The sequence below is a fragment of the Delphinus delphis genome, chromosome 11, assembly GCF_949987515.2.
Source record: "Delphinus delphis chromosome 11, mDelDel1.2, whole genome shotgun sequence".
Classification (NCBI taxonomy): Eukaryota; Metazoa; Chordata; class Mammalia; order Artiodactyla; family Delphinidae; genus Delphinus; species Delphinus delphis.
This window is the reverse complement of record NC_082693.1, coordinates 92,817,587-92,841,905: the sequence shown is the minus strand read 5'-3', so window position 1 is coordinate 92,841,905 and position 24,319 is coordinate 92,817,587. Positions and strand designations below refer to the sequence as shown.

Below are 24,319 nucleotides of genomic sequence, written 5' to 3'. Positions count from 1 at the left end.
TATTCGAATGGTGTTCGTAACCACATCTCATTGTGGTGAGAATCAGGTGCGATACTCATTGTAATGCTACTTAATATTAGGCTTTTGAGATCCCAATAAAGTGGCATCTTAGGGTCACGACACAGACAAATTGCATTTGTTATTTCGAATGACTAAAAGGAACTCTCCAGGCAATACTGCTTTTCAAAGTTTCTCTAAAATGAGAACTTCTTAAGGTACCCGGCTCCTCAGGCTCACTTAAGACAACTATAAGTGAAGCCCCACCTCCCCAACCTCTAAGCCACGCCCCTTTCCGCACAAATCTCTACGTTGTGGGCCCTTCAACATTGATTGACGTTTTTATTGACCAATAAGAAGTAAAATTTCCGTCAACGTCCGGTGAGGGGGCAAGACTTCCTTGCTGTTGCTAAGACACTCTTGTTTCCCTCCTTGACAACCCTGGCGGGGGTGCACTCGCTGAGGCCCTGGCTCCGGCCCCCGCGGGAGCAGGTGAGGCCCGGGGGAGCGGTGGGCAGCCGGGCGGGGAGGGCCGGCCCGAAGCGGGGCCGGGAGACATTGCGGGGCGGGCGGGGCCTCGCCTACCGCGGAGGCCCCACCTCAGCCTCCTGCCTGTTGGTCCCCAGTTCCAGGTCCTCCCAACCCCCATTTCCCTCCACCACCACTTCGGGGACCTGCGAGCTCTGTCGAGACAGTTTCGCCGTCGCGACTCTGCAGGCCGCTCCTCCCTACCCTCCCGAGGTCCCCTCCAGCTTCACGATCCCCCATCCTCCCTAACCCAACTCCTCCTCGCGCCTTGATCCCCTATCTTTCTCAGGGTAACCCCCTCCTCCCGCGGGTGGGCCGGTGGTCGCCATCGCCTCCCCCCAGACCGCTTGACTTGGGCAGTTGACGACGTGCTGGGACTCGAGGCTGGTCATTTCCCTTTTTGGCCTCAGTTTCCCTATTTGTAAACGGGAAGTTAGGTTGAATGATCTCTAAGGTCTCTTTGACGCTGACGTTCTAAGATGTGATTCTTTGACCCAACTGTAGGCTTCCCTGACGATGTGGTCCTTTTGGGAAGTTTCGGGTGTAGTGAAAAGGACTTGGCAAACCTAATTTGGATTCCCAATTACAGGACCCTAGCAAGTTACCTAATCTCTCTGGAGTCCAGTCTGAGTATATATAGAATTAGGAACCTGCAGCACATCTCCTTTGGGGATTCTGAGGATAATATGAACTTCCTTCCTTTGTCTCTTATTTCCGCACATTTTCCCCGTCTGAGAAGTGTCACCAGCTCCCTTATGGTCAGCTGTCATTTCTCCGTTTCCCCTACAAATCCACATCGCTAGCTCTGATCTTTCTCCTGGGCTTCCGTGGTTAGGGAGAGTTTGGGAGTGGGGGTTGGAGTAGAGATTGATATATTGATGTGGTGCTTGGCCTTGGTGGCTTCCCTCCTGCCCTGATAATCCATTATTCCATGATTCCCTGCTCCTGATGAGACACCTCCATTTGTGTATCTCACCAACAGCTTAAACTCAGCAGTTCAAAAATCAGACCAGCCCGCGTCTTTATCTATCCATCTGTCCTACCTGACTTCCCCTGTCTGTCTCAGTGGCGTCACCATCCTCCTGGGGCATCCTCCATCACTCTGCCACGCCCGTCCCACTTAGGCAGTGTCAAGTCTTTGATTGGGCCTCTGCAAGGGTCTCACATTCTCTCTATGCCTAAAGCCACCGTCCTGGTTCAAGTTTTTAATGCCTGTCACCCGGGCCATTGCTGTAGCTTCCTAACTGGTGTTCCTACCTCCAGTCTCTCCTCCTGTTAACCCAGCCCACCAGAATAATTGCCCCAAAACACAACCATGTCACCAGCCCCCAAGACACTTCCAAAGGGCTTCTCTTTCTCCACTAAAAATATCCATACTTCTTAAGCCTGGGTCTTAGGGCCCTGCTGTATATCCACAACCTGACCCCCGTCTTTCTTCCCAGCCTACTTTCTCTTTTCTCCCTTGCCAAGTTCTGTCCTCAGGCCAAATTGGACTGTTGGACTTTCCCAGAAAACGCTTTGAGCTTTCTGCTTTGACATCACTGTGTGTGTTCATCTCTCTGCCTGGAAGGTCTTTGCTCACCTCACCCACCCATCAGGATTCCCACTCACCTTTTAAGGTCTGACTCAGATGCTGCCCCTACCACCAAGCTTTTCTTGCTGTCCTCTGCCGCCTCCAGAATTCTCCTATTTCCTCTATCTTTGCACCCGGCTTGTGGCGCTTACTGCTCTCTGCCATGAACCGTAGTTAATTCCTTGTGTATGTGTGTGGGTCTGTCATATTGGATTGTATCCTCCTTGAAAGCAGAGACTGTCTCTTGTTTATAGCAGAGTAGTTGGAAAAGCTTAATCCTGAAGTCATATATAGCTGATTGAATCCTAGCTCCTCCGTTTATTAGCCGGGTAGAAAGTCACTTTGCTTTTCTCAGCCTGAGTGTTCATCAGAGAAGTAGGGATAATAGTGCCCATCTGACAGAGTTCTTAGGGGGAGTAAATGAACACCCGTCCTGTTGTCTTGTTCAGGGTCAGTGCTTAATAAGTGTTATTGAATGGATTTGATAGGTCCTCTCCCTTCCCAGGGGGCAAATGAAATATAATTTAATTACAGTTTAGATATTTGTTGGGCTTCTGCCATGTGTCAGACATTGGACTTGGTGCTCTCGGTGTTCAGGAGAACAGAGCAAGTCGTTCAGCCCCAGGTGATTGTCTGGACTCACGAAGCACTGCTGAGTCGTGACTGGTTGTGAGATGTCACCAATAGTTAGCGATTGTGACTGATTTTTTAAAAAAAGTAAATCAGGGCTAACTCCAACTCATTTCTGTGATAACGTCATTCTCAGTCCCTTACGTTCAAATCTGTTCTCTTGAGTGGGAAAGGAGGGGGTAGGTGGGAAAGTGGGGGGTGGGAGACTGTGGAGTCTGCTGTCTGTAGTAAGCATCTGTTCTCCTGTGGAGCTGATGTCTGTGATAGTTATGGCTTTTTGTTGTACTTTGTATCCTGACAAAAATGTTTGGATTTGGGTATGTCCGTGAGGGTGTACCACACGAGTCAGTGTTGTTTATTGCACCATCTTATACATAAAGAAAACGTCTTGATCTCTACCTCCTCATCTTTCTCTCTTCCTCTCTCCCTCTTTCTTTCCTTCCCTCCCCCTGGTTTAAGACACATCAGAAGTTTTCACTGGACCTCAGTGAAATGAGAAAAAAGAAGGGTGATGTGAAAAAAAAAAGGCTTGGTGTGCATGAAGGGTAACTCTTTTCTTGAGCAGGACTGTTCTTTATCCTGCGATCGTCTCTTTCTTACTCTTAAAACTTTCTTTTATAGTAGATGATGCATTTTTTAAAATAAATTTATTCATTTATTTATTTTTGGCTGCGTTGGGTCTTTGTTGCTGTGTGCGGGCTTTCTCTAGTTGCGGCAAGCGGGGGCTACTCTTTCTGGCGGTGCACGGGCTTCTCATTGCGGTGGCTTCTCTTGTTGCGGAGCACGGGCTCTAGGCGCGCGGGCTTCAGTAGTTGTGGTGCACAGGCTTCAGTAGTTGTGGCGCGCAGGCTTAGTTGCTCCTCGGCATGTGGGGTCTTCCCGGACCAGGGATCCAACCCGTGTCCCCTGCACTGGCAGGCAGATTCTTAACCAGTGCGCCACCAGGGAAGTCCCAGGTGCATTTTAAACTGATTGTGGAATCCACATCTTCCGTGTTGTTTCCTGACGTCACCACTGACATCTTAGACGAACGCTCTCAAGTCCTTAGGTTCCTTTCTCCTCACCTTACGAGCTTTGCCCTTTGTTTGCCAGAAGGCAGAGGGCGGACGTGTCAGGGAAAGGCAGGAGGATAGCCAAGGTGCCGAGTGTGTGTGTAGCCCCGATACGGCTGGAAGTCGGAGGCCTGCCTGGACAGGGGGCTGGACCAGTGGCTGCCGAGGATTGACATTGTTTGTGTTACTGTCTTGTTTCCTACTTGCTTGTGACAAGAAAGCAAGCACAGAAGGTAGCGTCAGAAGAAGAGACATGGGCTCCGCTCCTGGCTCTGTCATGGCTGGCTGTGTGCCCACAGGCCAGCCCGCAAACCTCTCTGAGCCCCAGTGTCTTGTCTGAGAACTGGGAGCGGGTGCTGCCCTCACAGGTTGTTACGGGCTGAAATGAGGCAGTAAGTGTGAAAGCGCAGTGTCACCACACTACAGCCCCCGGCCCAACTGTGTTTACCAGATTTCCTTGTGAGTCCCTCCTCCTTCAGTACTAACAGCACCGGGGGGGACTCGGTGAGTGTTGGTTTGTTTGGCCTAGCATTTAGCTGTTTAGTTGGCTGGGATATGAACAAGGGCATTGCACTTCCCCTTCCTTCCACACCAGTAGCAAGAGCTGACATTTACTGTGAGGCAGAGTCTATTCTTAGGCCCAGTTTCCAGATGAGAAAACCAAGGCCTAGAGATGTAAACACTTACCCGAGACAGACCGAGGTGTGAAGTCAGACCTGCCTGTGGAGCACGATGCCGTGCGCCAAGCGTGTCCTCCCACCTCTCGGATGCTGGAAGGTGGTAAAGGGGTGGCGAGCCGTGGTCCACGAGCCAAGCGTGTTCCAGGCGCTGAGTGGCTTGGGGTGGGGGGTCGGGATGCTGGCTGACACTTTTGACCTTATTTCCCAGAATTCATTCATTTTTCCTTCCTCCTCCCCACATCCCCTAACCCTCTTAAGGATTCCTCCCAAACACTTCAAAAGCAAAATAATAAATAGTGACTGAGGTCATTGCCACAGAAGAACAAGGGGCACAGGCTTTGACAGGAGGATAAGATGGAGAGCCCTGCCTCTGCCTCCTGTTGCCTAGGAGAAGCCTCGCAGCAGACATGGGCGAGGCTGTGTAAAGCTCCAGAGGGGCCCTTGGGTAAGGAGGGGACTAAAGGGCAGAGAGGGAGCAAGGCTGCCACTGGCTCTGTGCGCCAGGACAGGCCCCAGGACGGTCAAGCTCTGGTACCCAGGAGATTCAAGTGCCCTGGCCAGGGGCACGCTTCCATTATTAAAGGGCTCTCTTTTAGACCTGACGCAACTTCTTCCTGGCCTGATCCTGTCAGGCACACACTCATTTGCATGGAAGATTTATAAGGTTATTAAAACCTCTAGTTCTGCTATTTTCGGTAGCATTCTATCGGCAGGGTTTTAAAATCGTGGCTGAATGACTGTAGCTGTACTATAATGATACAGCATCATAAAAAATTCTCCTACCTCTCTGGATTTGGAAACACATAATCTATAACTGTTCCTTTTCATTCTGTGAGTCTCATTCCTTTTGGATCCCCAGGAGTACGTGCAGTGGGTAGGAAAAGTATTTGCAGTCGTGGTCCTGAATAAATGCGGTTGAATGAGATTGACGAAGTGCTGGCTGTAACATGGTGGCTGTAGGGGCGGCGTGATGCTGAGCGCGGGGAGCTCCGCGATTTCAGAACGCTCACGTGCATCTGCTTGGTGCTCTCGACAGCTCTCTGAGAATGAGAAGGTGGGATTATCCCATTTCACGGAGGAAACCAAGACTCAGGAGGTTAAATTACTTGCCCAAGGCTGCAGAGCAAGGAAGAGGGCAGAATTGATTTCAGTTACAGAGCCAGTATTCCAGCCTTAATATTCCGCCTCGTGATCCTGTACTTTCTCTTCTCTACAAGGTGATGTCCCCCCTAAAAAAAAACTGTCCCAGTGGCTTTTCCACTTTGTTCCTGAAGAAGGGGCTTTGGTAATACCTCTGAAGTCTTGTTTCATCAGGATTCTATGTGTTGAAGCAGAGTCCAAGCAGCGGTCACAGACCCTGACCTCCCCGAGGGCACACGTATGCACAGTTGCCACCGAGCTCCCCTCCACACTAGCGCTTTTTAGCCCAGAGGATGAATTGGATTGAGTTGAAATATTCAGGTGGAAGGGCCCTAAGCAGCTGCTTCAGCATTGTAAGTTGTTCCCGCTTGAAAACCTCAGGAGGCAATGGAAGCTTAAAGCCCTTATTCTTTTATCATCAGTGTGGCCCCACACCTTCTGTCACCCCTTGGTGATGTGGAAGAGGAGGCAATAAAGTGGCCTTTACCGAAGACAGCTAGGGGGACAGGGCGCAATGGGACCCTAACGTTAACGAGAAAGGACGAAATGATTCACTGGCTTTTGTGAAGTAAGACACTTCAGCAGAGAGCACAATGAGATTGTACTTGGTAATTTGCAGGCTTATATATAGAGACAAACAGAAACTGCTAATATCTGAATGGTACAAATGCCCAGAACAATGAGGTAACAGGGGCTGTCTGTCCGCTGGGAAATCAGAACATACCCATGCTGTGGGGCGTGGGGTCGGTGCCAGGCTTCCAGCCTCGCTCGAGGGAGCCGAGCACATGGAGTGGCGCTGAGGACTTCTGCAGCATCAGAGAGTGGGATAAGCTCGAGAGCACAGCCCAGAAAAAGTGCACAGAAAGCTCAAGGCTTGGCCAAACAAGGGTCAAGTTAGCATCGGAATAGCAGACACCGAAAGGGAAGATCAAACCTTCCTCTCACCGCTGGGCGCACAGGAGCCGTGCTAGTGGTCACGCCCTAGAGGTCAGGCGTGCGGGCGCCCGCTGTGTGTCGTTGCCATGCAGAGGCCTTGTGAGGAGGGGTTAGGGTGACCGTGCCCAGATCAAACCCCAGCTTTGCCGCTCAGTAGCTGAGCGACCCTCCATTCATGCAGGCCCTAACTGGTGGGGTCGTTGGTGGCATGGGGCTGAGTAAACACACGTGGAGCGCTTAGAACAGTGTCTGGCCCAAAGGAAAGCCAAGAGACGTCGCTCGTCGTTACCTGCCCGTTAGTTGCCCGTTAGTTACTACGCTAGGCATCTTCAGGGTTCGGTGGTCGTGCACTGAAAGCAGATGTATTTGGAAATGTGAGAAGCGCTGGAATAACATTATTTGGCTGTATTTGGCCAATAAGGATGGTCACAAAGGGCTTAACGACATGGCAGTGTGTATTTATTTGTGTTAGTAGTACTTCTGAGATTAAAAGTTCTTTGAATTATAGGATAAAGAGAAACACCAGAATTTGCAGCACTGCTTCCAGTCTTTTAGGATCCAGGCCCATCTCTTTAGAAAAAGCCCCATCTGTTTTTCCATAACTAGATTTGGAAAGAAAAAAAAAAAATCTATACATGTGTATTAGCTTTATAACTTTTCAGTCATATCCTTGTATGCTCCCCCCAGGAGCCAGAGGGAGGGAAGCACAATTTACTGAATGCCTACCATGTGCCTGGCGTACATTGTCTCATTTGATTCTCATAACAGCCCCATGAGATAGATTGGACTACCTTCATGTTACTGATGAGGAATCTGAGGTCCAGGCCATGTAGCTAGTGTGCGGTAGCACCAGTACTAATGCCTCAGCCTCCCAACTCCTGGGCCGGCCAGACGGGTGGCCTGAGGGAGTGGATGAGAAGAGCTGGGCTGCCAGGTGTGCCAGGGAGGGCACAGAGCATTGCTGGTCCCCTTCCTCCCACAGAGCAGGGACCTGCGGAAGGAGGCACTTGTTTGCCCATAAACCCAGGGCTGTTGAACGTGACCTGACATCTCACTTCCTAACCATGTCTGCTGGGGAGCAAGGACTGCGTACATAGTGGGCATGCAGAGAAGCTACGTTCCTTAATTGCGAGCTCAAGGCTCCACCCTCAGCCTGGCCCGCAGTCAGTATTTGTCTTGGTAATGACAGTGTGGGCTTGCAGCCTCGTACCGACGTGTTCTTAGCTGGGTCCCAGCATCTCGTGTTGACTCATCCTCCCGTCTGCAGACTTGCTGGCCATTTGGAAAGGATGCAGAGGAGTTGAGATGGGGAGGTGTCAGATTGTTACTGAGACATTTCTAATTTGCGATGTGTGGTTTTTAAGCCAACTCGTTTCTCCTGGTTTTTCCTGTTTTCTGCAGCACCCCTTGGGGAAAGACATTTTCTGCTCCCACCAAGCTGGCTGGGCCTGCTTCCTGAATCTCCTGGGTGTGTCTTAATTACCAGTCCCAGCACCTCCTGAAAGCCCCACTCTCTCCTCCTGGTCACAGAGGAAGGATCATGGGAGAAACAGAAGGGAAGAAAGATGAGGCTGATTATAAACGACTGCAGACCTTTCCTCTGGTCAGGGTAAGCCCTGGAGGAGGGAGCCAGGTAGCCAGCAGGCCCCACAGAGCCTTAGAGAGAGGCAGGGGGAGCTTGTCCCCTGCAGAACAGCAGTGGGAGGAAGTTAAGAAGGGCTCTGTTGGCCAGATCTAGAAACCGAGGGGTCAACAGTGATTCATCCTTTCATTCATTCATTCACTCGACAATTATTTATTTAGGCCACCTGCTATATATCGGGCACTGTTCTAGGCACTATGGATGTAGGAGTGAACAAGACAAAGGCCTGGCCCACATGAAAGAAAGGTTTAAAGAACATAATTTCAGGTAATGAGTGCTATGAAGAAGAATAAAGCAGGTATAAGGGGCTGGAGAATAGAGGATGTCTTCTAGAAAGGTTTCTCTGATCAGAGACCTGAATAAAATTAGGGAGCAAGCCTTGTGAAAGTCTGGGGGAGAACACTCCCCAAGCAGGGGAGGCAGCAGGCACAGAAAGCCTGAGTAAGCCCAGCGTTTGGGAGGAACAGCAAGAAGGCCAGTGTGGCTGGAACAGGTGCTGAGGGGGTGGCAGGACGTGAGTGTCAGCGTGACAGCAGGGCCAGGCCCCAGAGACCTGGGGGCCACGGTGAGAAACGTGGATTCTATCCTGAGTTCAAAAGGGAACAGTAAAGAGCTTTAAGCAGAGGAGTGGGAGTGCTGTGATCCGTTTTACGTTTAGTATTTCTAAAAGATCACTCTAGCTGTTGGAAGGAGAATGGATTTTAGGGAATCAGGGTGGAAGTGGGGAGACCAGTCAGGATGCTATTGCAGAGGCCCAGAGAGATGTGGGTGGCCGGGTCCAGGTCACAGAGTAGATAGAGGTGGCAAGACATGGTAGGATTCTGGACAGATCTTGAAGGTAGAGCAAGAGAATTCACTGGCGCATTGCATGCTGGGTACGGGGGAGAGCAGGCCAAGGGTGGCTGCTAGGGTTTATTTCGTCCTGAGCCTGGGAGAGAAAACTGTGTTGATTACCAAGAGAGGGAAGACGGAGGAATAGGTTTGTGGGAGAAATCAAGAGTTATCTTTCAGACATCTGAGGTGGTCAAGTAGGCAGTTGGACATAGGAATCCGGAGCCCAAAAAAGAAGTTAAAGCCAAGGATGAACATGTGGGAGCCCTCCCCGCATAGAAGATGCATGAATCCGTGGAGCGGGGGGGGTCCCTAGAGAGCAGGTAGCTGGGTGGAGACGAAGCCCAGAAGAGGAGACACATCAGCAAAGCGGCCCGAGAAGGAGCGCCCAGAGGGGCCGCACCGTCTCTTCAGGCTTCTGGGCGCGTCAGCTGTGCTCTGAGGCTACTGGTAAACCGTTCCCGTGGCCGGCAGGCTCCCGCCTGGGCCAGCCTTCAGCCCATGCCTGTCGCTGTAACACGCTGGTCGCACAGGGGCCCGGGGCCTAAGAGCCCGCGAGGCTTAGCATGATTCCGTCAGGAGATGGGTCATCTCTCTGGGCTGTGCCCGGGGCTGTGCCGGGGCAGCTCCCCGGTGTCCGTGCCTTACGCTTGGGACGGAGGCCAGCCCAGGAGACAGGTCACAGGCTGAGGCTCTCTCTGTTTGTCCCCTGCCTTGTCTCCAGCACTCGGACATGCCAGAGGAGATGCGAGTGGAGACCATGGAGCTGTGTGTCACGGCCTGTGAGAAATTCTCCAACAACAACGAGGTATTGCCATCAGTGCAGGTGGCCCCTCGTGTCTTTGGTGACCCCTGTGGCCCCAGTCCCCACAGCGAGCCCCAGAGAGTCCTGCTGGGACCAGGCTAGAGCCTTCCTTGGAAGCATTCGCACCGTGGGGAAGGCCGGTGAGGGGAGAGACTGGTGCTGTCTCCGGTACTGATCCGATGCTCACGACCAGCCCTAGAGGGAGAAGAGCCAGAGGGCTTTCCGTGACGCCCCTGCCCGCGTTCCCCGTCTCAGGCGGGCTGCTGAATAGGGCACCTTTCCCCTTGGCTCCGTCCCTGCGGAGAACAGAGGCCCACCCAGGTGCTCATTCATGCATCCATTCATCCATGCAAGAAAGATGGTAGACGCGTCCCTGTGCCAGGGCCGCGCTAGCTGCTGGCGACAGCGACAATCAGCGTCGGCACAGGGATGCCACTCATCAACCTGGTGGCGAGCAAGAAGGAAGTCGGTGTCATGGCAGCTTGAGCGATGAGGCTGACCCTGGCTAGTGAGAACCCAGGCTTTGGGCCAGGGAGGCCCACGTGCACATCCCATCTCCAGCCCCTCCTAGCTCTTGAACCTTGCACAGGCCATTTCTTATCACCCAGTGGCCTAGTCTATGGCCAGGGGTGAGGGTGCTGCCAGTGCTCAGCAGGTGCCTAAGCACGGGGCTCACCCCGCAAAGGCCGGGCCTCCGCCCCACCCCCAGGCCTCTTCTCGAAAGAGTGAGTGCGGGAAGGAGGGAGCCAGGCCAGCTTCTGTCCCAGAGCTCACCAGGCCCGTCGGGGAAAAGCCTTTCTGTTCCCTGAGGGGAAGCCTGACACCTCGTGGTGACGATGGTAGTCCGTGCAGTCTGCGGCGTGCTCTCCGGGCGCTTGTTCACTGAGTGCTGAGAACAGCCTTGTGGCCCTGGCACTGGACGCGGGCACTAAGGGCAGAGCCAGAGCTCCAGCCCGGGGCCCTGTGTCAGGCCCGAGGCCCGCTCTACCGCCTCACCAGTGTCTTCTGACTGATGAGGTAGTGTCTGGTTTCCTGTCCCTGTGTAACGACAGCCCCTGGCAGGAGGGTCCCCGTGCGGAAACCCTGTCCGAAGGTTCCGTAAGCAGAACAGCGATATCAGGCAACAGGCCTTTCTTCTTGCCAAGACTTGTGCTTTCCGGAGAGGCGCTGACTCATGCCCACTCTCTCCCCAAAACCTCCCTCTCTGATGAGCATCCTCTTGGTTCCAGAGCGCCGCCAAGATGATCAAAGAGACGATGGACAAGAAGTTCGGCTCCTCCTGGCACGTGGTGATCGGCGAAGGCTTCGGCTTTGAGATCACACATGAGGTGAAGAACCTCCTGTACCTGTACTTCGGGGGGACCCTGGCTGTGTGTGTCTGGAAGTGCTCCTGACACTGTCCCCCACCCCTGCCCCCGTCCCCCGCAGGCCTTTTCCTGCTGTTCCTCTGGGATGGGGAGCAGCCCCAGGCAGCTCCTGACTTTCCAAAGGAAAGCGAGCTCTCTTCTGTTGTCCTGGGTACCGTTTCCTGAGCCGCGCCCAGTGTGTGAATTCGTTGACATCTCTGCCCCGGGCTCGCAGCCATCTCACGCTGAGTCCCAGGGCGTGAGGGGGCGGCAGGGGAGGGGTGGGGAGATGCGACAGGGTAGAAGGAGCGGGGGAGGTGGAATTGCTCTCACAGGGACATGCGAGCCCCGCCTTTCCGGCTGGCTGCTCACCCCTCACAGCCCGGGAGCCCCTCGCTCCCACCCGCAGCACTGCAGGCAGGTGTCCGCTGTCCTCGTCTTTACGGGCCGTATGCAGACGGCCTCAAGAGGGAGTCTGTCCTCAGGGGTCGCTGGCGTCTCTCCTTGTCCTCCGGAGAAGTGGTGACCCCCACCCCACCCCAGAAGCCCCTTTCCCAGCCTGACCCCGGGCTGAACAAGGCACTGCATCTCGTTGGGCCGACAGCTCCACAGCCCCGGGCTTTGACGTGAGGACCAAGCAGCCTGTCGCCCTCCGTCCCCTCCCCGCTCCCCAGCCGCCAGGCTGCGTGAACCTGTTACCCCGCCTCACCCATGCAGTTGGTAACCAGTGGCTGAGGGTGTGGGAGCTGCGACTGCGCAGTTTCTCGAAGTGTCACTGACCTCCGGTGAGACGCCTGGGCCAGGAGTGCCCTCGCCGTGAGGCCCGTTTCAGCAGGGAAACCTGGCCTGCCACTTCTCATCAGGGACCGCATGCTGATTTGTACTTCTTATCTCTGCTGGCTTTTCTATATTCTTTTTGAGTGTGGGGAGAAGGGTTTTAGTAGAAGGGCGAATCCTATTTTACACAGCGGTCTAATTTATATGAATGTCTTGGTTTTTACAATTAAAATAACCAAAAACTGATCTTGATCTACAGTCTCTCGAGGTTGGAGTGAAGGCAGGCCCAGTATCCTCAGGCTGTGCTGGGTCCCAGGAACTCGGGGGAAGCTTCTGGCCGGACCACAAGGCTGCCGGAAACCCTGTGCTCAGGCACGGCCCCGCGCGCCTGGGCCCTGCCCCCTCCCCGTTCCGTCACGGGTGCGGACTGAGCGCAGTTGGATGGGGCCCCGTGGACGCTGACTGAGACACCCTTGGTGGCCAGACTGAGCCACTATAAAGACGTTTTCGGTCTCACATAATGTAGTTCAGTTCAAAGATGTTTATTCAGCAGCACTGAGTGCCAGGCCCCGGGAGTGGGGACGCAAAGATGGAGAAGCCACAGACCCTGCCCTCAGTGAGCTCACAGTCTATCGCAGAACACTTGAACCCGATTGTTTCAGCGGGATGTGAAAAGTGGTGTAATAAGAGAGGACAGGACGTGGTTGGGTGGAAGGAGGTTTCATGCCCAGCCCAGAGAGTGAGGGGGAGCCTCCGGGCGGGGGGGGGAGCCCTGAAAGCCAGTTCTTGAAGGGAGAGTGGGATTTTCCCCAGGGAGGAGATGCTCCAGGCCAAGGAACGGTGGGGATAAACGCACAGAGGCGGAAATGGCTTGAGGAGGAGGGGCTGCCCTGCAGGCCCGAGAAGCCCCTTCAGCTCAGGGGCTGGCTCCGGAATCTGAGTCTCACACCCCAAAATGCCGGGTCTGGGCAGAGCTGGGGCAGCCTGTTCTCCCCAGCCCACTGTCCCTGCACTCACGGGGCCTCCTGAGATGGCCCACCTAGGACATTCAGACCTGGCAGTCCTGGCCCCTGGCCCGGTCACAGCCTCCTGAGGCTGAGAGTCCAGTTGTAATGGGATCTGTCAGCAGCTCTGCTGGACGGCATCCTGTCAGTCAGCTAAGCTCTGCCCAGAGACCCGAGCGGCTGAGCTGGGAGGAGAGCATCGTCGGCCCACCCGAGAGCCTCACAAGTGCTTGCTGGGTTGCTGCTGTGTGTGGTGGGGTCCTGAGCTCAGTGCGATGGGGAAGAAAAGGAGAAGTCAGGGTCACTGCCCCAAGGCTGACCACCTGGATCTAACTGTGGAGCGGGTCCTGGCCCTCTGGGACTTGGGGGGCGCGGGGGGCAGCTCCTTGACCTCAGACCTGCGCTGGCCCGAGCCCTGTGCCGCGCTGGGTGCTGCCGGGAGATTGGCGAGGCGTGCAGATGGGAGTACAAGGAGAGGGGGTGCCGAGGCCTGGAATAGCTGTGGTTTAGTAACTGCCGGCTTTGTGGCTGTTCTCTCCTTTAATCTGCCACACGTGGGTGCCAAAAAGTAAGACAGGCTCAGCCCGCATCCCAGGCGGCGGGGTGGCAGTGGGGAATGTGGGCTCTGAGGTCCACAGACCCGGCTCCGGCCCAGCCCTGCTCTTGCTAACCTCTCTGTGCCTCAGTGACTTTGTCTATAAAATGGGGATAAAAGGAACCAGCTCCTGAGGTTGCTGGGAGTCTCAGGCCTGCACCTGGCCCTGTGGTGCACACTGTGTGTGCTTGGGCGTGCTGCTCTCTTCCCGGCTGGAGATGGGTTGCTGACACCCAGCTCCCCCAGGACGGGGTGGAAATTCAGCAAGATTTTACAAGCCGGCACGGTACTGAGTGCCGGCCCCAGCAGGCACTCAGTACAGTGGTGCCCCTTCTGTCTGCTGCGGCGGGCCCGTCCTCGCAGAGGGCCGTGCGCCCACTGTCGAGATTGGGCCGGGTGACCCGGGGCCGTCGCCGCTGTTTCCCAGACACTGCTTCTCTTGACCTCAGTGGCTTTCCTTCCCTCTGCTCCCTGAGACCTGTTGCCAGCCGTGGTCACCCTGACCTTCCTCCCAGGCCCCTCCCTGCTCGTGGCCAGTGATTCAACAAGCATTTGCTGACAGGGGCTGCAACAGGAGAGGGTCGTGACGATGCGGAACGCGTCGGAACACACTGGCCTTGGCAGTGGCTGGCAGTCCATTGAGGGAGGCAGACCCAGGAGCAGAAAAGCAGGATGCCTTTAAGTAATCTGCTAGTGGGGAGGGAGGGTGGGGTTCAGGGGAATGCGGGGTTCGGGGAAGGGAGAAGCTCTCACTGCCCAGAGCACTGGGGGAGGTGTCACAGAGGAGGTGGCATTGAACTAGGCCGTGGCATTTCCAGGGGAGGGATGAGACGGGGGAACGCCTGGGGAAGGCACCCTCGGGTGAGGGGGCAGGGGCATGTGCAGAACAATGGGGGCCTGAGGAAGCTGGTGAGATGGATGTGGAGGGCAGTGGAGGATTTGGGGGTGCAGCTCCCAAGAGGGCGGAGGGAGGAGGAACGGGATGAAGACGAGGGTTTTTTTTTTTTGCGATACGTGGGCCTCTCACTGCTGTGGCCTCTCCCGTTGCGGAGCACAGGCTCCGGACGCGCAGGCTCAGCGGCCACGGCTCACGGGCCCAGGCGCTCCGCGTCATGTGGGATCTTCCCGGACCAGGGCACGAACCCATGTCCCCTGCATCGGCAGAGGGACTCGCGACCACTGCGTCACCAGGGAAGCCCGGTGAGGGGTTTCTGGGGTTGAGGACAAGGAAGCTTCCAGCTGTTGAGTGTCCCCCACTTGGCAGGCACTGGGCTCCCTCCCTTACGACCGCGATGTCCTGTATCCTCAACAGACCTCCGAGGTGGAGATCACCGTCCCCATTTACAAATGAAGAAACTGAGGCTGGGCGGGCGAGGTATCTCTCCCAGGTCCAGTTAGGAAGCGACTTCAGCCGGGACCTAGACCCTGGCCTGCCGGCCTCAGCGGCCCTGCTTGTCAGGGCACAAGCTGTGTCCACAGGCCTGCTGTTTACCTCCCGCCCAGTGGACAGCTGGGGTCCCCACGGCCAGTCCACACCTCCGTCCATCGGGCTCCCAGCTGCTTCCTTCCGCCGGCAGCAGGCCTCCACCTGCCCTCTGCTCGGCCTGCCGCAGCCCCCGGCATTCACTTAATGGTGGCAGCGACCACAGCCCTGCAGCCACCGCCAGCCCCAGCCCCTCCGGTGCCGTCTGTGCGTGGGCAGCGGTGACTCGCCCACCGACACCTCAGTCCCCTCTGCCGGGCCCAGCCAGAGTAGGCGTAGGGGAGATCGCAGCCTTCTCTGGAAACGTCAGGAGGCCGAGTCACAGGCCCCAGCCCTCTGCCTGGGAGAGCAGTGCGCACCGGCCAGGGAGAATGAAACGCTGGTCACCGCACCGGGGCCCGCGGGGGTGGGGGTGGGGGTGGGGGTGGGAGGGGGCCAGGGGCACCGAGGCAGTCGGTGGGAGAAGGTGAAGAGCAAGGGCTTGGTAATGGGGCCCGTGGCATCCAAGGCGGCGCGCACGCTGCCAAGGGGACGGGCTGCCCTTGAAGCTCGCGGGGGGCCTGTGGAGAGATCTTCTGGTGAATATTTAATGTTCTTGGAAGCGATGCAGAGAAGCTCCAGGATCCCGCCTAGCCTACTTGCTGCTCCTCCGGAGAACAGAGCCTACGGGCAGGCAGGGGTGTCCCCTGGCTTGTGGGCTCCCCGGCCAGCGCCTCCCCCTCCCCGCAGCAGGACCGACGGAGCTTGTGAAGCAAGGCTTAGCTCCTTTCGGGAACAGGGAGCAGAAACCGGAGGGTGTCCTGCAGGCCCCTCCCCCGAGTCTGGGAGGGGAATTGTTCAATTTTAGCCATGAGCCACCACCCTGTTCTATTTTCCTTTTGTTCTCCTCATCTCATATTTAAAGCAACCACCTCCCACTGCCAGCTGCTGTCTTCAATCCTTAGAAAGATGGGGCGGGAGAGGGCGGGTGGGGTAGAAAGAGGGCAAGCTGCGGAGGCAGCAGACCTGGATCTGTATTCATAATATTGCCAGACTGTCGGGTGCCCCAGGCGTGCCAGGCCCTGCACTAAGCATTCTCCAAACTCGATCTCATTTAAGTCGTGCGTCCCCCCTGTGAGGAGATACTCCCAGCATCCCCCTTTTACAGATGAGGCATCCCAGAGAGGTCAGGCTCGGGGTCTCACAGCCAAGATTCACCGTAGGCCTACAGGACACCCCAGCCCAGCTCTTAAACCTCTCCGGGAGTCTGCCCGCCAGCTGGGACAGCCACTGTGCTTCTCAGATCTCAGTTTTCTCACCTGCAAAATAGGGTTCCCAGCTTCTGCCCTGCCTCCTTCCCAGGGTTACTGTGGGGCGCCAAGGAGATGGTGGCCATGGAGGTGGAATTGCTTTAAGGTTAGAAGTGCCGATTGGGGATTGGGGTCAGGGCCAGTCTGGGGAGCCATCTGCTGCCCTCGGGCCCCCACTTCTACTGGGAGACTTGGGAGTGTGGAAGGTGGGGCTCAGCAGGGCAGGTAGGTAATTACCTCCAAGGCCCTGTCGGCACCGGTGCCCTGCAGGGTCAGAGCGTGAGGGGCGGGGTGACCACACACACACACATCCAGTGGCCAAGGAACCCAAACAGCGGGGACCAGACCTTCCGTCTGTGTCTGTCCTTCCAGCCTCAGAATGGCCGGGGAAACTCCCTGAGGAGCCCCTGCCCTAACAGTAGGGAAATGGCTTCCTAGAGAACTTGGGATGTGCCCGAAGTGGGGGCTGGCCTGGGGCAGAGGTTTCTCCTCCACATACCAATAGCCTCAGTGGCGTGGTAAGAGTGGTGTCAGCTCCTCTAGGACTCTTCCCCCCCTGTGGTCCCTGGGCACTCCATCTAGAGGGTCACTTTGTCCCCACGGTGTCCCCACGGTGCCTCATCTTCTGTCCTGGTATCTACACTTGCTACGTTTTATTGACTTGATGGTGGAGACTATGGCTTATCTCTCTATCACGGGGCCTGATACGTATCAAAGATGCATTGTGACTAGCGAGCAAGTGAATAAAGATGGTTGGAGGGAGGGAGGGATGGATGGATGGATGGATGGGTGGGTGGATGGGTGATAAATGAGAGGAAAAGTCTTCTCCGGGAAGCTCAGAGCACCAGGGCACACGAGGCAGTCACATGAGTGACAGCTGGGTCAGGGGCGTCCCTTGACTTCTGATGCCCTCGGCCAAATTTCCTGGCCCCTCACAGGAGGCCTCGGGTTTATTTGGGACTCAGAAAGTCACTCCCCTTTGATCTGGTTCATAAGGAAACTGAAGACTCAGAAGCAGCGTGCGTGGGTTCCCAAGGCTAGAAGGGCTTGCTAAGAGCAAGAGGTTGTGCTCAGACCCGAGTTCCAACACCAGCTCCACCGCTTGCTGGCTGTGTAGCCTTGAGTGAGTCCCTTTCCCTGAGCCCCATTCTCTTCACGGGTAAAGTGGGGTGAAGTCCTTGTCCTCCTATCCCAGAGGTCACTGGGAGGGTCAGGCCTATGGAGCAGCAGTTGAAAGGGGGTCAGGGGTGAGCCACTGCCATTAAAGCCTCTGCCAGAGCGTCGTCATTGGCAGGGGAGCCTTCAACGCGGACCCTGCACCCCCAGTTGGCCTGTGACGACCGCCTTCTGCCTGCTGTCCTGGTGCTCTTCCCAGCCATCACCCAGCAATGATTTAATGAGCTCCGGAGGTGCCAGGCCCTGTGCAGAGGAAATAGGCACCCACTGTGGTCCCTTGCCGTTGGGGACACAGTCTAGGGCAGACGAGCTCTAAAGAGGCTTCCTGGAGAACGCTGTGCAGCCCGAGCAGAGATAAGCTGGTGGGTGTCCAGCAGACGCGTGTTCCAGGCAGAGTCCCCTGCGGAAGCCCCCGATGGCCCTGGCAGGTGCAGAAACTCTCCCTTGAACACTGTCTAGTCTGGAGCTTTTTTGGGAGCCTGGAGCCGAGGGGCTTTGCATTATATAACCCCCTACAGGGCTTAGCACAGGGCTTTGTACACAGCTGGTGCTCAATAAATGTTAAGTGAATGCCCTTATCATTTGCAAAACCTTTCAGCACATTCTTTGTGCTGCTTCTGCTGGGGTCAGGGACATGGGACAGTGGGACACGCTTGCCGACCCGGAGGAGCTTGCAGTTCCGCAGACATGGAGCTGGCAGGACAGCTCCACGTGCAAAGTGCCATTGTGGGCATGGGTGCACCCAGGAGGGGCGCTGAGACAGAGGAGGGACATTGAACTGAAATGGACCTGAGTTCAATGCGAGGGGAAGGAATTGAGGCAGAACTCGGGATGTGTACACAAGCCCTGAAGACAGAGCGTGACATTTTCAGAAAACAAGGCCATTTGGTGGGGCGGGGGCGGGGGAGATGAGCAGGTTGGGGCGACAGTTGAGAGACGCCTCCGGAGAGTCAGGCAGGGGCCAGGCCTTCGTGGGCCTTATTCGCTGCAGTAAGGATGGAAGTGGGGGCAATGAAGGAGGTGACAGCATCCACGTGGCAGGGTCTAGCTGCCACACAGCGGGCAGGCTGGGGGTTCAGGGGGAGGCCTGCACCGGGATGGAGAGGGTGCTGAATTGGGGGAAGCAACAGTGTGCAGGGACCCACTGAGTGCTGGGAACGCAGGGCTGGATGGAGGGCCTCGAGGAGGCATGGGGAGGGGTCGCTCAATCCTTCCTTGGGCTGGGTGGTCCTTGCATTTCCCCCACTTAGAGCCCCTGTGGACCTGGGAGGGGCAGTGCCACCCTGGAGATGGACCAGCTTCTTTGGAGGTTTGTCCAGGGCCAGGAGTGGGGCAGGGTAAGCATTCTGTTATTGAGGAGCCCGGAGCCCAGCCCTGCCTTCCCCTTGGCCCCTTGACCTGCGGCCCCTTCTCTTATCAGTGCTCCTAACCCCACCCCAGCCTACCTGGCTAGGGCTCCCTCCCTTGCCCCGCCTCCACTGCATCCCCAGAGCCTTGGGCCCTCCCTGGACTCCATCTCTGGGCACCCCTGCAGGAGATGGCCCTCCCTCCGTGGCTGGCTCCAGCAGATGCCACCTCACTCTATCCTCGCAGTATCCGCACCCCCTTTGAGGCTACCTGGGCGACCTAGCTGCCTGGCCTTCCAGCTGTTTGCATAGCGGCCATGGTACCACTTCCAGATCCTGGGACTCATCTCGGTGGCCCTGCTGCTACACTTGGCTTCCCCCTCCTCTTGGGCCCCTTTAGGTGGCCTTGTCACAGCCAGGGCATCCCTTGCCTGATCCCCCCTGCCCCCAGTTCGGGAGCCCCTGGAGGCACTTAGCCCAAAGCCGTGGGGGCTTCAGGAGCCGCAGGACTTCAAGGGTGGCAAGGGCTCTGTGGGGAGAGGGGCTGCCCAACAGAGCCTGGGGCCACAGTCCTGCAGGAGGGCCAGGGCGAACGGGGTGAGCTCTCTGCCCACCCCGTCTACACAGCCATGTCACGCTGGGGGAGAAGGACAAGCTCTTCCATGTCACCCAAGGAGAAGTTCGCTGACCAACAGCGAGAGTGCCGAACGGACATTCAGGGACTCGAGGGTGGGGCTCAGCTGGTTTCTCCCTCGCCTCCGGGCCCCTCTGTCCCAGACTCCCTCTGTCCTCTCTCCGACATCCCTCTCACTGGATGCTGTGCATGCTGGGCCAGTCCCTACATTCAGCAGTGGGTCTAACCCCGGGCCATGGCTGAGAACCCTGCTAACACGGTGAGCGCTGAGCTCCCACAGGATGCGGGTGCCAGGGAGAGGCCTTGCTGCCCAGACTGGCCAGGAGGGCGTCTCAGAGGAAATAGCATTTGAGCTGGGCCTGGAAGGGGTTCCTGCAGGTCCCAGGGAGGTGAGGAGGGGTCAGGGCATTGCAGCTAAAGTCGCTGTGGGTGGGAGTGGACAGAGCTGAAACCGAAGCTGGGTGAGGCATACACCTGTCATCCAACCGGCAGCAGCGAACCAAGGAGGGCTTCTTGAAGGATCATGATGCCAGAGAGCCAGGAGAAAAGGTCTCCCGGCCTCTTCTCCCAGCTCGGAGGGCTGACAGGAGACAGCCAGTGGGCCAGTCACCTGCCCTGCTAGTCAGTGTGAGCTGGGCTGTGAGTTATACTGTAGGCCCAGGAGACCACGGCCTCCTAACCCAGCTCCCTTACCCACATCTCACTCACCCATCATGACTAGAAGGACCACGCTGCTCCCTGGTTTAAGCCCCACCCAATAGATTCCCCACTGCCCCAGGATAAAACCCAGCTCCTCACCCAGCCCGCAAGGCCCAGCATGGCCTGGCCTCACTGCTGCTCAGCAGGGCCCAGCTGCCTGGGCATCCAGCGCCAGCCCTGCCCCTTGGGTGTGGGGTTCCAGGGTCAGTGAGGGCCAGGCCAAGTTGACAGAGCCGCCCGACCCCCTGGGGTACCTACCTCACCTGGTAATGCTCCCACATCAAGGAGGCCGAGTTGTACCCCCAGCATGACCAGCTGGGCCCGTCCTGTTGGAAGAGGGGCTACCAAGAGGGTCGTGGCCTTGGGTACAGCCAAGTAAACCCCGTGGCCCCACCCCATGCTCCCCATCCACCAGCCCTGCCGTCCCCGACCCCATCTCCACCTTGCAGTCCACAAGTCTAGGGAAACCCAGACAAAGCAGCCCCAGCAGCAGGCCCTCTTCAGATCCAGATGAGGACCTGGGAGGGGAGCTCTAGGCTCTGCCGTGGACTAGCTCTGGGTCCCCAGGACCAGCCACCCCGCTCTGGGCTCATTTCCTCCTCTGTACCGCTTTTGCAGTGCCCTCCGGCCAACGCTTCCATGGTACAATTTTCCAACTCTGCTCGGGCCGCATCCTGCTTCCTCCAAGGTGAGTTCCTTCCTCCACCACTAGGGGTCCTCTGGGAGGCTGGTCTCACCGCTGCTGGCGGTGCGGGGCGACCTCTCGTGGACACATGTGGGCATAACATGGCTCGTCCCTGACTGCCCCGGCCGGGACCGCAGGAGGGCGCTGGGAGGGCCGGCCCGGCTCTGCCCACACCCTGCTCTCCTCCCAGGCCCAGGGGGCCACAGGCCACCTCCTCGGGTTCATTGGGCCCAAGTGGGAAAAGGCGTGGTGGCTTTGAATCAGTCGGACCTGACTTCCTTCCGCTCTTCACTGGCAAACACTGAGCACCTGCTGTGTGCCGCGCCTGTGTGGGTACTGAGACAGCCACCTAAGAGCAGGCAGGTCCCCACTGTTACTGAAGTTGTGGTCCAGCCAGGCCCCTGTGCCTCCACTTCACACTCCGAGCCCCACGTCCCTCCTGTAACTTTGCCTGCTCGACAGCCCCACCTCGCAGGGCTGCCATGACAACAGAGGTACCGGTGCTCGGGCCCTGGCCCAGGGCAGACACCCGGGACCCAGTGACTCCCTCGGTAGGTCACCAATCCCTCCTCCCCCACCCCCCCACTTCCACACTCTGCTGCCCCTTTTCCCAGAGGGTTGTTCCAAGGGCTTCCAGCGGGACCCCCCGAAATCCCAATGCCTGAGCACCTCCCCCCACGCTGGGCCGCCTCTTCTGGGAGATCATTTCGGTGCTACCCCCGCCCACCCAAGGAAGGGGTCAAGTTAATAGAATTTGACTGCGAAGCTCTTTATAAAATAAAGATCCTTTCATAGACTGAGGGAGTGCTCTAAAATTTGCCTTTCAGGCCCCTTTGGATTTTCTGTTCAGTGGGTTTGCTTAAAGCGGGGCAGTTCTGAGCCCCTCCCCCTCCAATGGCCAACCCAGGCCAGAGCATCTGGGCTTAAATACTGTCACCCCAGGCCCCAGAGAAAAACACAGGCTGGGCCAGTCCCTCTCAGCCCCCAGGGAGCCCTCCCAGAAAGCAAGAAGGCAGACCCTTGGTACTTCATTCTGTGTCTGGGAGTGTCCTATCCAAAGCAGGGCCCCCAACCCCAAGCCTACAGTCACCCTGAGGAGGGACTCTTGCCATGCTCCACACTCCTTCCCAAAAAAGAAAAGAAAAGAAAAAAAAACAAACCCAGGGACATTCCTCACAGCCACTCACACATCTGTAATTTACCTGGTGACGCAGGGTGAGTACACTGAAGCACAGAGAGGTTTAGTATCCTGCCCAGGGTCACACAGCCATGGGAACTTCACAGAGAAGGGAATCCAGAGCAGACTACAAGTGCAGTGTTCTGCAGAGACCCCAGGCCCATTTTCCTGGACCATCTGGCTCACCTTCAGAAAGGCCTGCCTGTAGACCAGTTTGGGAAGGAAGCCAGGGAGCCGGCAGGTAAGTGCGAGGCTCCCTGCTGGTTCTCATTTCATCCTCACCACGGTCTCTCAAGGTAGATGACACTATTCCACTTTTGACAGATGAGGAAACCAAGACCCAGGGAGGCAAAGCCACACCCACAGTCACACAGCTCTCCCGCAGGTGCCGGATTCTGTCCCTGACGCTGCGGGCAGGTTGCTGACATGCCCCCTCCACCAGGACAGCAGGTCTCTGGCCTCTGACCGCTGGGCTCTGGGGTGGAGAGCCAGGTAGGGAGTGGGCAGGGGGCCTTTCCATCTAATGTCAGGCTGACCCAGGAGCAGGAGACCCCTGCCAGCTTCTACTTCTCTGACGTGGAGCAGCACAGTTCAGAAATGGCGGCTTTCCTCCTGGCTGGTGCGCCTCCCCCGGCCAGGTTCCTGGCAGCTCTGGGCCTGCGCCTTGGGAGCACAGACAGATCGGCAGACCTCCTCAAGCTCATCCCGGCCCTGGGGTTCCCTGCCCCCACCCCGACTCTCCAGGGACAGATTCTTCCCCTGATGCTTGGCCCCGAGCCTGGGGACCACCTGGGGACTGGCATCCATGGCGTGTCAGACCCTCTGGCCTCATCATTCACCAGATGCTTTCCTTGGACAAGCCCCTTAATTTCTCCAAGCCCAGCTTCCGGTAAAGGTGATGGTCACCTTACATCTCACTTCTCAGAGATTTTAGTGAGCTAATAGGGGGTAGGAAAGTTGCCTAGCACCTGATTAACAGGCACTAAAGAAAAGCGTGTTTCTTTCCCTTTCCTTTCTTCTGGGGCAGAATCCTGGATTTCTGGAGGTCCCCGTGGCCGTGGGCCAAAGGGTGAATATTATCAAGGAGATCTGAGACGTCACCACTAGCAAGAGAGCTCTGCAAAACCTTCTTCACGTCCCCAGGTGAGTGGGCCCACCTCTCCAGAGTCCCCGGCCTGGGGAGACAGGCGAATCGAGAGCCCTCCTCGCGCTGAGCCACCCCCTGAGGCCTGCCCCTGCCCACTCTGTCTCTGAACAGAGTCTGTGTGTCTCGTATGTGTCTCTGAATGTGTCTCTTGTGTTGTCTCTATGGGTTTTTTTATATTTATTTATTTGGCTGCGCCGAGTCTTAGCTGCGGCATCGAACTCTTCACCGCAGCACGCGGGACCCAGTTCCCTGACCAGGGATCGATCCCAGGCCCCCTGCATTGGGAGTGCGGAGTCTTACCCGCTGGACCACTGGGGAAGTCCCTCTCGATGTGTTTTTTTGTGTTCGTGTGTGTCTGTGTGTCTGTGGGTGTGTCTCGGTGTGTGTTTGGAGGTGACCACAAACTTTCCTCTGTCTCTCCAAGTGCCAAGGGAGCAGGGGAGGGCTGCCCCGGGGCTGTTTTGCCCACTGTCGCTCTGAAGACATCCACGAACCACCACAGGTGAGGTTCAGATACAGACACTGAGTTTCAGGCCTGGGGAGACCCAGAGGATACACGGCGCCACCCCTTCTTTATCCTAAAATGTGCAGCACAGATTCATTCATTCAGTCGTAATATTTCAAATGAGTTTTTTTAAAAAATCATTTGAAATAAAGATCATTTCATGTAACCCTCACAATAACCCCATGAAGCGTTATGTCCCCAGAGAGGCAGCTTCGAGGGCTCCACGGCCCCTGCTACACGGGCACTGACAGCTGCTTCCTGGCTCATTGCGAAGTTGCATCAGTGGCCTCGCCCACCCCACCCCGACCCTGTTTGAGGCCATGGCTGAGTGGGCTACAGGGACAATCAGTCCCCTCCTAGTCCCTCCAGGGCAGGGGGCCACTGGGCCTGAGGCCAGGGTAGCTCCATTCAGAGAGCCTTGTGGCCCTTGGTGATGTGGCCTCCCTCCTGATGGTCAGGACAGCAGCAACCACCCCAGGATGGGCCCTGGAACCCCAAGGACTAAGGAGGTTTGGCTTCTAACAGCCAAAGCCCCGGTTGTTTTTCTGTCCTTCTCGAGTTCTTTCCCTGCTGGCCAGCCCGGTGTCTTTGCCAGCTGCTGCAGACCGTGGTAGGAGAGGGCATCCCCAGCCCCTATCCAGC

At 56.8% G+C, this 24,319-nt stretch overlaps 1 protein-coding gene across 1 annotated transcript; it reads left to right on the top strand.

Moving 5' to 3' along the window:
* Positions 1-392: 392 nt before the first annotated feature.
* Positions 393-23,107, top strand: DNAL4 (dynein axonemal light chain 4). Its single transcript, XM_060023959.1, has 7 exons — positions 393-489; positions 7,938-8,145; positions 9,734-9,817; positions 11,044-11,142; positions 20,782-20,851; positions 22,350-22,475; positions 23,053-23,107. The coding sequence occupies exons 2-6, from the start codon at positions 8,077-8,079 to the stop codon at positions 22,448-22,450; spliced, it is 423 nt and encodes a 140-aa protein (XP_059879942.1). The 5' UTR covers positions 393-489; positions 7,938-8,076; the 3' UTR covers positions 22,451-22,475; positions 23,053-23,107.
* The last annotated feature ends 1,212 nt before the right edge of the window (positions 23,108-24,319 follow it).

Coding starts and splice junctions, on each gene's coding strand:
- DNAL4 (XM_060023959.1), top strand. CDS start 8,077: ATGGGAGAAACAGAAGGGAAGAAAGATGAGGCTGATTATAAACGACTG. Junction 8,146..9,733: donor AGACCTTTCCTCTGGTCAGG/GTAAGCCCTGGA, acceptor CCTTGTCTCCAG/CACTCGGACATGCCAGAGGA. Junction 9,818..11,043: donor AATTCTCCAACAACAACGAG/GTATTGCCATCA, acceptor TCTTGGTTCCAG/AGCGCCGCCAAGATGATCAA.